The following is an 11,926-nucleotide window of genomic DNA, read 5'->3' as shown; positions in this document are numbered from 1 at the left end:
GGGCATTTTTAGAATTTATACGCATTTCCATCCAGTGTTTTTTTGTGCAATATCCCAAAATGTGCAATAAAATAGGCGGATGGAAATATAACTATTGATTGTGAGTCCAACTTACACCGATCAGGCATAACATTATGACCTATTATTGTGTTGGTCCCCCTGACCCGTCGAGGCATGGACTCCACTGAAGGTGTGCTGTGGTGTCTGGCACCAAGATGTTAGCAGCAGATCCTTTAAGTCCTGTAAGTTGCGAGGTGGGTCGGACTTGTTTGTTCAGCTCATCCCACAGATGCTCGATTGGATTGAGATCTGGGGAATTTGGACTCAAACTCGTTGTTGTTCTCCTCAAAACATTCCTGAAGCATTTGTGCTTAGTGGCGGCGCATTATCTGCTGAAAGAGCCACAGCCACAGGGAAAACCGTCTCCATGAGCGGCTGGACATGGGCTCAACAATGCTGAGGTAGGTGAGACGTGTCAAAGTCACATCCACATGATGGAGGACCCAAGGTTTCCCAGCAGAACATTGCCCAAAGCATCACTGCCTCCGCCGCCACGCCTTCTTCCCATAGTGCACCTGGTGCCATGTGTTCCCCGGGTGAGCCACACACAGTTTTGGAGATGCTCTGACCCAGTCGTCCAGCCGTCACAATCTGGCCCTTGTCAAACTCGCTCAAATCCTTACGCTTGCCCATTTTTCCTGTTTCTAACACATCAACTCTGAGGACTAAATGTTCACTTGCTGCCGAATATATCCCACCCACTAACAGATCATCAGTGTTATTCACCGGTCATAATGTTATGCCTGATCGGTGTATTTGAGCATTAAAAAATCCTCTAGAAATAACACTTAACATGATGTCCTGTGCATGTACATGTCCTGAAGCAGCTCAGGCGAAGGGTCTCAGGTGGTTCTCCGAGCTCAGACCCACGGCTGGAGAAGGATTGCTCATGACAGCCGCTTTCTTCTGTAAGCTGTAAAAGATGAATCTGGAGCCGTGATGTATTCCCGCAGGTCATTTGTCTGAGACTCTCTGTTTCTTTTTCCACAGGATGAGGTGAACCAGATTATGGAGACCAATCTTTGGCTGCGACATGTAAGCTCATGCATTATTCATGCACATTGAAAGGTCATTGATTCATTTCGATAACTGAACACAGTTTTATTCGCTATAAAATGATTGGTTTTAATAATTCCCAGTGGAATACAGATGTAAAACTGCTGAGCTAGGAACGCTTTTACATGATCAGAAACCTTTTAAAAGATAAAACATGATATAAACCATGATAAAGGTGCCTAATGACATAAATTCACAGTCCTGACAATAAGTTTACTTTGTGGCTTGCTTTAAACCATTGAAGATCGTGTATAATGATTGGAAGGTTGGGATATAAAGTGCTGAACATGGTTTCATTGAGTTGATTTGGCATAAGAGCCTGCGATCACCTAGACATATCGAATAACTTTACACTCCATTTAAGTTGGACTTGCAGAAATAATGATGGTGCCATCGGTCACTGTTTGAATATCATATCTATAAGAATGTGTTTGTCAAAAGTTGAATAAACTGTGCACCAGATGAAGGGAACATTATAAATAAACGTAGGGTTATGTGCTTTTCTCCAGGACATGATGATGACAGGATTGTGGTCTCAGTTTATTTCCAGATGTCTAATCGTCGAATATGTTTAAGACTGGAAATGGTCTACTTAAACAAGACAGCCTCAGAGTGCCAGAAATGAAGGACGTGCATCTCATAATTTGTTCAGAGAGTGATTATGCGAAGAGGATTATTTAAAAACCCTGTCCAAGAAAAGACGAATACAGCAAAGAGCGCCTAAACAAATCAAACGACTAACTGTTTTCACTAGGAGCACAAATTTCCACTGTATTACTAATAATACTTTGATAATACAGGGCTCCAGACTAACATTTGAGAGAGCAGTGGCACCAGCACCACTCACATCTACAGATGGTGGAAAATGTATCATAAGGTTAATTTAATCATAAAATTACTATTATTTCGCATTGTTTTGTTAATAAGTGCAGTTACTAATAAAAGTATGTTTGTTTATTGGAAATTGAACAGTGAAGCACTGATCTTGAATTGTTATGCAGAAAAAAATAGCTTTTATTAACAACAGAAATGTGCAAAAACCTAATTTCTATAAGGAACATTTTAATATTCCACTCTTATTAAATGTACTATTGTTCTTCTAAAGTATCATACTGAACTAAAAGGAGCACTCTTTACTTGTTTTCTGTGTAATCCAGTCACAATTTGAAGAAAAGTTTTAGTTTTTCATGAGACTTTGTGATGTCCTACTTTTTTTCCATATATTAAAGCTACACTGTGTGATATTTTCCCCCATCTAGTGGTGAAAAGCTATATGACCATCCAGAGAATATTAGTTTCTCTTCCTCTCAATTCTGATTTCGTTTTAACTCCTACGGTGGCCGATTTAGTCCAAGATTAACATGGCTTCCAGTTCGACCTCGTCCACATTGGACACGGAGCCATCGAGAGTTAAAACGCCAAAGGCGAAGCTTGAATTTACGGGAATGTCCCTCTTTGGCTAATGTACTTTCAAGATGGAGGAGCAACATGGCGACCCGCATTCAAACCCTCACCCGTATGTGTTTACAATGGCATATTATAAACTTACGAGAATACTTTATTACTTGAAAAAAGTAAATATACATTAATGAGCACATATATTTTTGAAAGAACTACGTGTTTTTAGCTAAGAATAAACTAAAAAAGTTACACAGTGTAGCTTTAAGGAGTGGAAATGTCTAATAAGTCAAATAAGTGCTCCTATGCCGCCACCTACTGGTTATAGTGTTTTTGTTTAGTTTTTTTGCAATAAAGTGGCCAGCACCTTTACACTTTTAGTTTTACAAATCATCACACTAAAAATAATATTAAAATTGGATAATATTTAGAGCTTTGAAGTGCTGGAAAAAGTGTGAAACACTTGAAAAGTGCTTGAATTTCATTCTCAAAAGGTCGTACGAACCCGAGATGTATAATGTAAAAAATAAAACATAAAAATAAACATTTGACCATTTCTTCCACAATACCATGGGGTGTCACTACATTAAATCAGTGGTGAATGTTTATGATTTGTGGACTGAAATGAATGTTTCTCAGTGTTTCTCCTGGTCTCCGCATCAGCTCTGTTTGATCCGATATCTGTGGTTTATAACAGAGGATTCTGCACCGAACGCTTCCTCTAGGTCTCGCAGTGGCCATGTTATTAATACTGAGGTGAACTCAAACGCGTTCTCACTGGATCTCCAGCGCTGTTTAGTTACGGTGTCACGTGATCGAGATCGGCCCGTGTGTGAGCTCGCGCTGCGATGTCTATTATTGCTCCGAGCTGATCAACGGTCTCAAATGAGTAGCGCGGGTCCGTTCCGCTTTCGTTTCGTTTGCTGTCCGATGTTTCTCATATGTAACAGAAATGGCAGCTCTTATCATGTGGTCGCACCAGTGCAATCTTCAAACAAATTCAGTCACACCAGCAGGAAAAAAAGTCGCAAAATGCCACCATTTAGTCGCAGTCTGGAGCCCTGGTCAAGCATTGTGACTCTTCTGGAGTTAATCGTGCAGGTCATTAACATTTGCATGGTCAAGCTAATCAAATTTAATACATAATTAATTCACCTGGGTGGAAAGATGTACAACATATTTAAACAACTGACCTGGACAATAGACTATAAAACTCTGCATCTTTTGACCACGTCAGGATCGGTCTATCCTTTTCTCTGTCATAGAGTGCCGCATGTAATTTCTGCAAAGCCTGGAGAATAGCAAATGAGAGCATGGCTTATAGCCATGTCTTTGAAACACTCTTAATATCCTAATATCGAAAGATCCACCGCTGTGTTCCTCATGCCAGACTCCAGTAGCCCTTGAACAAAATGTGCTGGTTTAAGTTCTCTTGGGAAACTATTACTCAACAAACACTTGGGAAGTAATTCACAATGCATGCTTTAAAATATAAAAAATCTTTAAACACAGGTTTTTAAACTGCTCTTTTATTCTGTTTCAACTGGTTACTCGCCATGAACATAGTCAAGAAAGCTGGCGTTAAAACACCAACCAACCAAACATCTTCTTGAACATCTATAGGGATTCATTTAGTCTGAGTGTTTGCTGTTACCCTGGAATACAGAATGTAAATCAGCATTATACACAAGCCTGAAGCATATACACTATATTGCCAAAAGTATTGTGCCGCAGTTCAGGTGTTCAACCCCTTCATGGCCACAGGTGTATAAATCAAGCTCTAGGCCTGCAGACGCTTCTACGCACATTAGAGAGAGAATGGGGTGGGGTTGTTTTTCAGGGGTTAGTTCCAGTGAAAGGAACTCTTAATGCTTCACCAAGACATTTTGGACAATTTCATGCTCCCAGCTTTGTGGGCTCAGTTTGGGGACGGCCCCTTCCTGTCCCAGCATGACTGCTCCAGTGCTCAAAGCGTCTCCATAAAGACATGGATGAGGAGTTTGGTGTGGAGGAACTGGAGTCCTGACCTCAACCCGATAGAACAGCTTTGGGATGAATTAGAGCGGAGACTGAGAGCCAGGCCTTCTCGTCCAACATCACTAATGAAGAATCCCCATAAACACACTCCTAAACCTTGAGGAAAGAAGAGCAGAAGAGCTGAAGCTGTTAGAGCTGAGAAGGGTGGCGACTCCATATTAAACCCTACAGATGAAGAATGGGATGGCATTAAAGTTCATAAAGGCAGGCGTCCCAAAACTTTTGGCAATATAGTGAATCTCTAATGTTCCCAATGAATGTCAAGGAAACGTTCCATTGTATCATTCTTCAAACATGTCCTCTGAAACAAGTAGCAACATTAAAACATTAGACAAACATCCAACAAAGGAAAACACCTTCCATGAATGATGTACACATGCTAATGTTTTTAGAACATTATTAAATACCAAATACGTTACTGGAAGAATGTTTGTTCATAACATTGAGAGAACTTCATATTGTATGCTTACAAACCCTCTGAACTATTTCTAATTTTCATAGATTTGGAATGATTACAAGCTCAGGTGGAATCCCAAGGATTTCGGAGGGGTCGAGTTTATCCGCGTGCCCTCCAAAAATATTTGGAAGCCGGACATTGTGTTGTACAACAAGTAAGTGTGCCGGTTCCGGTCTGCTCCTCGTCCCCATTATTCCCGCTTCCAGTCCTTCATGATCTGTTTGTGTTTCCGAACCCCAGTGCAGTTGGAGATTTCCAGGTGGACGATAAAACGAAAGCTCTTCTGCGCTACAACGGAGACGTGACCTGGATCCCACCGGCCATCTTCAAGAGCTCCTGCAAGATCGATGTCACGTACTTCCCGTTCGACTACCAGAACTGCACCATGAAGTTCGGCTCGTGGACCTACGACAAGGCTAAGATCGACCTGGTGCTGATCGGCTCCACCATCAACCTGAATGATTTCTGGGAGAGCGGCGAGTGGACGATTATCGACGCTCCCGGATACAAGCACGACATCAAGTACAACTGCTGCGAGGAGATCTACACGGACATCACGTACTCCCTCTACATCCGCCGCCTGCCTCTGTTCTACACCATCAACATGATCATTCCCTGCCTGCTCATCTCCTTCCTGACGGTTCTGGTCTTCTACCTGCCGTCCGACTGCGGCGAGAAGGTGACGCTGTGCATCTCCGTCCTTCTCTCGCTCACGGTTTTCCTCCTGGTCATCACGGAAACCATCCCGTCCACGTCTCTGGTCATCCCTCTGATCGGAGAGTACCTTCTCTTCACCATGATATTCGTCACGCTCTCCATCGTGATCACGGTCTTCGTGCTCAATGTGCATTACCGCACGCCTAAGACGCACACCATGCCGGATTGGGTGCGCCGCATCTTTCTCAGTTTGCTCCCTCGGGTCATGTTCATGATGCGGCCCGAGAAAGACCCGGAGAGACCCGGAGAGGCCGTGAGATCGTGCGCTCTTCACGCTCCATCTGCTCTGTCACACCGTCCTCATCTCCTTCTGTGCACAACTGAGCTCAACAACCTAGCCGAGGCGTCCAAGATGGCGTCCGGCTTTCTGTGCAGAGAAGGCCGATGCACATGCTGGAACCAACATGGAACCGAAGACGGAGGAGGAGGAGGAGCAGCCAGTCCCTGCTCCAGCTCCGAGTCCTCGGATGGGTTTCTGTGCATGTCGGCTCTCTCGCCACAGGTCAGAGAAGCCATTGAAAGTGTCAAGTACATCGCAGAGAACATGAGGCTACAGAATGAGGCCAAGGAGGTAAGAGAACTGGAGTAGTGCTGAACTAAGTACATTTAGCCAAGCGAGGTGTCATCTGACATTTTCATTTATGCATATGAGATTAATGCATTAAAGGTATAATGGAAGTTGCCATGTTTTATTGTTTGAGCTACAGGGACATATGAAATCAGTTTTTTTAAATGGGAGTTAATCAAACTAATAGACAATATACACTCACCTAAAGGATTATTAGGAACACACACTAATACTGTGTTTGACCCTTTCGCCTTCAGAACTGCCTTAATTCTAAGTGGCATTGATTCAACAAGTACTGAAAGCATTCTTTAGAAATGTTGGCCCATATTGATAGGAGAGCATCTTGCAGTTGATGGAGATTTGTGAGATGCACATCCAGGGCACGAAGCTCCCGTTCCACCACATCCCAAAGATGCTCTATTGGGCTGAGATCTGGTGACTGTGGGGCCATTTTAGTCCAGTGAACTCATTGTCATGTTCAATAAACCAATTTGAAATGATTGGAGCTTTGTGACGGTGCATTATCCTGCTGGAAGTAGCCATCAGAGGATGGGGACATGGTGCTCATAAAGGGATGGACATGGGCAGAAACAATGCTCAGGTAGGCCGTGGCATTTAAACCATGCCCAATTGGCACTAAGGGGCCTAAAGTGTGCCAAGAAAACATCCCCCACACCATTACACCACCACCACCAGCCTGCACAGTGGTAACAAGGCATGATGGATCCAGGTTCTCATTCTGTTTACGCCAAATTCTACCTCTACCATCTGAATGTCTCAACAGAAATCCAGACTCATCAGACCAGTCTTCAACTGTCCAATTTTGGTGAGCTGGTGCAAATTGTCGCCTCTTTTTCCTATTTGTAGTGGAGATGAGTGGTACCCGGTGGGGTCTTCTGCTGTTGTAGCCCATCCGCCTCAAGGTTGTGTGTGTTGTGGCTTCACAAATGCTTTGCTGCAGACCTCGGTTGTAACGAGTGGTTATTTCAGTCAAAGTTGCTCTTCTATCAGCTTGAATCAGTCGGCCCATTCTCCTCTGACCTCTAGCATCAACAAGGCATTTTCTCCCACAGGACTGCCGCATACTAGATGTTTTTCCCTTTTCACACCATTCTTTGTAAACCCTAGAAATGGTTGTGTGTGAAAATCCCAGTAACTGAGCAGATTGTGAAATACTCAGACCGGCCCGTCTGGCACCAACAACCATGCCACGCTCAAAACTGCTTAAATCTCCTTTCTTTCCCATTCCGACATTCAGTGTGGAGTTCAGGAGATTGACCAGGACCACACCCCTAAATGCAGTGAAGCAACTGCCATGTGATTGGTTGATTAGATAATTTCATTAATTAGAAATTTAACAGGTGTTCCTAATAATCCTTTAGGTGAATGTATGTAACCCCATCATCTAACAAGAGATGAGGAGAACTCAAAAAAAGGGCAACAACCACAGTGTGTTTCTTTGCAAATATAACAAGGTTTATTATACAACATTCACAGATAGCCCAACACGTAATCAGAACTGGCAAAGGGTCAAAACAATAAAAACAAACAAACAAACAAACAAACAAACAAACCTATAACCATTACAGACAGGGTTCCCAATCATACCTAATGGGAATAGCTCTGCAAATAAGTGCACACTCAATCACAAATAAAACACCTTTTCACTCCAAACTCCAAAGCAAAAGTGAATCACCAAATCAAACCACTACAAATTGCTCCCTCCCATCTTAACAGAGTAAACCATATATAAGACAATGGGAACCCCACTGGTTAGAAGTACAAAACAAAATAAAACGCCAAAACACAAACTCTTTGCCCCTTCAATACACAAGACACCAGTCAATATTAGTCATCTCTTCAGATACTCATTTAGCCATAAACACTTTCAATAAAGTAAACGGCAATCATGCATCATCTGTGTTGCTAAATATATCTGCTTAATTCTCTGAGGCACCAGTCAACACCATTCCCTTAAGGACACGTCACATTTCATATCACTGGTCTTTTCATCTGCCATTACACAAGCATGAGAAGCTGTGATGTTTTTCAAACCTAGCACATGACACCACAAAGAGGAAGCACCAACATGTCTGATTTCCTTTTATAGTGTGTTGACTCATGGGGTTTGTAGTCCTTCTAATTTATAGTCCTACAACTACCCCATTACATATATATTAAATCTAAAGGTTTACATATGTGTTTTGCATCATAGGAGTTTTATGGCTCATATAGTGAGAATATGAAGGGGAAAAAGTTTTACTCAAAGGCCCAAACTGAGCAAACAATATGGAATTTGGTGCAGATGCTGATATTTATATGAAATGATGATGCTTATAATGTAAATCAATGAGATCTTTATCACAGTATAGCAGATACTGACATAAAGTGCAATAAAAATGCCAATAATATGTCTTAGTAAGACGATATTTAAAAAGTTTTATGATCAAATCTCTGTAGTTTTAAAACATTGATTGAGAAATCAAAAGCCTGATGATTATATTTGATACTGATTATTTTTCTAATAAATGATATCTGGATAATTAAGTTAACTTCAGTCTAGCTGAAATATTACTAACAGAATAAATATTATAGAGTGAATCAGGTCAGATTTGACACGTGAGGCACGAGCTGAAGGACGTTTGTACAATTATACTAAAAGACGTTCACCTGATAACACGGTCAATCAGACGATTGGTTTTTCAAATATGAGCCGGTCCTTTAATGTCTTGCTTCCGACTCTTGTCTTCAAAGGTCCAGGATGACTGGAAGTACGTTGCCATGGTGATTGATAGGATCTTCCTGTGGGTGTTTGTCCTGGTGTGCATTCTGGGAACGGCCGGACTCTTCCTGCAGCCGCTCCTGTTGGGCGAGGACATGTGACGCACGACTTTACATTTTGATAATAATTTTAGCAACCCTAACTAGCATTTTTTACGTATTGATACCATGTTTTGTTTTGAGCTGAATGAAAAGACTCAGGGTTCAAATGGATCTACATCATCAACTTTTAAGAAGGTTTCCACGCACCCACCCAACGGCTCACTGTCCTCGGGTGTCAATTCACATTTTCATCAAAGTCATGCAACCCTGTTACCTTACACACGGCTAAAAACACCAGGATAAAGTCTAGACTGAATATTTGGCGAGTGCTTATGGAACTATTGGAGTATTCAGTGACTTAAAAGAATAAATCACCCAAAAACTGCACATTTATTTGCCCTCCAGTTGGTCTTTCTTTTCTTTTGTGGTTCCAGAAATGTTGTATTTTGAAAAATTCTCACACAGGTCTTTTCCATAGTTCATATTAGCTCCAAAATATCTAAGCTTGTATCGGCCATGAAATAAAAATAAGAAAGGTAATTGCAACTTTTTATTTCCTCGCAATTCTCTCACTCACAATTCTGAGAGAAAAAAAGTCAAAAAGTTGCAAGTAAACTCACAAAATTGTTTGGGTTTTTTTTTGTCAGAAAAAGTCAAGAATTGCCAGGTCCAAAGTTGCAGTTTTATTTTTTATTCCGTGGCAGAAATACTCCATATAAAAATGGAAAAAAGCACCAAAAAAGGAAAAGTCTACACAACTTTTGCTGTATCAAACGTTTACACGATGAACAGACTAGAATTAAAGTTAGTCCGCTGTTTAACTGAAGAACGACTGTGGATGAATGGATGATTCTGTTCAGTTCATAAAGGAATCGGTTTGAGAGCCCATTCATGTTCTTGAATGAAAATAGCCATGTGAAGATTCCTCAGAAACTCTGTTTTTGTCTTGCTGGGAAAAATCACAGCATACAGGTTTGGAATGACATGCAGGCGAGTAAATAATGATGGAGTTATTTTGTCATTTATGATCATTTTGTTACATAAAAAAATTATTTTAATCTAACAAAAACACTTGTCAGACTTAGAAAAAGTCCAATCGTTTTGTGTTAAAACAGCGTATACTTTCAGCACCACCTAGTGGTCACTTTGAGCAGGTCCCAGGGAACTAGTCCATATGACCAGATGAAGTCAGTGAATAAACACGCTGGAATTCAGTAATGGGTAGGCAATGAAATCCCATGTTGTTTTCCCAACATGTAATAAGTGTCTGTTCACTGTACATTTGAATATATTCTTCATGTCGAATGTAAAACTTTGATGCACATTTCCAACCTTTCAAGCAATCCTGCAAATAAAGAAACCCTGAGAAATATGAACGTCTTCTGTTCTACTTGTCATGAAGTTGGCAGGTTGAAAATGATTTATATTTGGTCTTGTGAGAATTATGGATTTCTAAATATCTGCCGCTGGCTGCATCGACATCGATCACAGAACGTATAACGTCTTTCTAACACACTGTAAATTACTGCCGTAAGACTCGACTGAAAGTTCAACATACACAACAATCATTTAACACACATCAACTGCTCCTGGCAATGGCATTCAGGCTGAATGTAGAGCAAACTGACATCCAAAAAAAGAACTTGCATCTTCATTTGTACATCCCTACTAATGCCTTCAATTCAAGGGTTTCTCCGTCTAAAACGGGGTTAGGATCCACCTTCAGGCCCTCACACTAAATGCAAAAAGATGAAGACTTTGCATGGATACACCTTTTATCATCAGGTGTGAACATTTGCACACTGACAAAACAAGTTACTATTTTTATTACTCACAGTAAACCTGAACTGGCATGTTAACAATATGTTAATAACCGAAATCATGCGTGTGATGTAAGTGACATAATTAGTTTATGACGAGCACTCGAGGGAAGACCATCGGCGCTTTAAGTCACATCAAATGTGCTTTAAATTAGGCATTAAAGTACAAAACCTAATGATGAAGCTGTTTACAAGTAGGTGCTTCTGTGCAAGCATCACCAAAAGTGTGACTTGCACCCAGTGAACACAACCACAGAAGGGGTAATGTGGGCCACAAGCATAATTTAGCATATTTCTGTAACTTACACCGATCAGGCATAACATAATAATCCTAATATTGTGTTGGTCCCCCTGACCCGTCGAGGCATGGACTCCACTAGACCCCTGAAGGTGTGCTGTGGTATCTGGCACCAAGATGTTAGCAGCAGATCGTTTAAGTCCTGTAAGTTGCGAGGCGGGGCCTCCATGGATCGGACTTGTTTGTTCAGCTCATCCCATTGATGCTCGATTGGATTGAGATCTGGGGAATTTGGAGGCCCATTACGCTTGCCCATTTTTTCTGCTTCTAACACATCAACTCTGAGGACAAAATGTTCACTTGCTGCCTAATATATCCCACCCACTAACAGGAGATCATCAGTGTTATGCACTGGTCATAATGTTATGCCCGATCAGTGTATAATCAAATCATATTGCAACAGCTTTATGTAAACCTTTCCAGCTGTTAAACAAGTCATGTACAAATGCATTAATTGAAACTAAATAGTCATCAACTGTTTGTGACTTGGAGGAATTATACAGGACTGTACTTTTATTATACGCTTCATTATTATTATTTTGAATTGCATAACTTTATTCAGCCAAATGTATTGCTTGATTCTTAGTAAGAGAGATTCTTAGATTGCCCCAAACCACATAATAACATAAGTGGAGTGTATTGTAAATCCTTTCAGAGATGAGATGTGTGTACATGAAGAGCACTAGGAACAG

At 41.2% G+C, this 11,926-nt stretch overlaps 1 protein-coding gene across 1 annotated transcript in view; it reads left to right on the top strand.

Moving 5' to 3' along the window:
- Positions 1-9,176, top strand: part of chrna3 (cholinergic receptor, nicotinic, alpha 3) — a gene marked incomplete at both ends in the record, with an annotated part of 13,707 nt that extends 4,531 nt beyond the window's left edge. The window contains 4 exons of the mRNA XM_079825285.1: positions 1,051-1,095; positions 5,053-5,162; positions 5,249-6,296; positions 9,048-9,176. Of these exons, the coding sequence (XP_079681411.1) occupies positions 1,051-1,095; positions 5,053-5,162; positions 5,249-6,296; positions 9,048-9,176 (1,332 nt within the window). The remainder of the gene's footprint in view (positions 1-1,050; positions 1,096-5,052; positions 5,163-5,248; positions 6,297-9,047) is intronic.
- Between the last annotated feature and the right edge of the window lie 2,750 nt (positions 9,177-11,926).

This window comes from Gobio gobio (assembly GCF_949357685.1).
Source record: "Gobio gobio genome assembly, chromosome: 9".
NCBI classification, from domain to species: domain Eukaryota; kingdom Metazoa; phylum Chordata; class Actinopteri; order Cypriniformes; family Gobionidae; genus Gobio; species Gobio gobio.
This window is presented reverse-complemented; position numbering and strand designations above follow the sequence as displayed.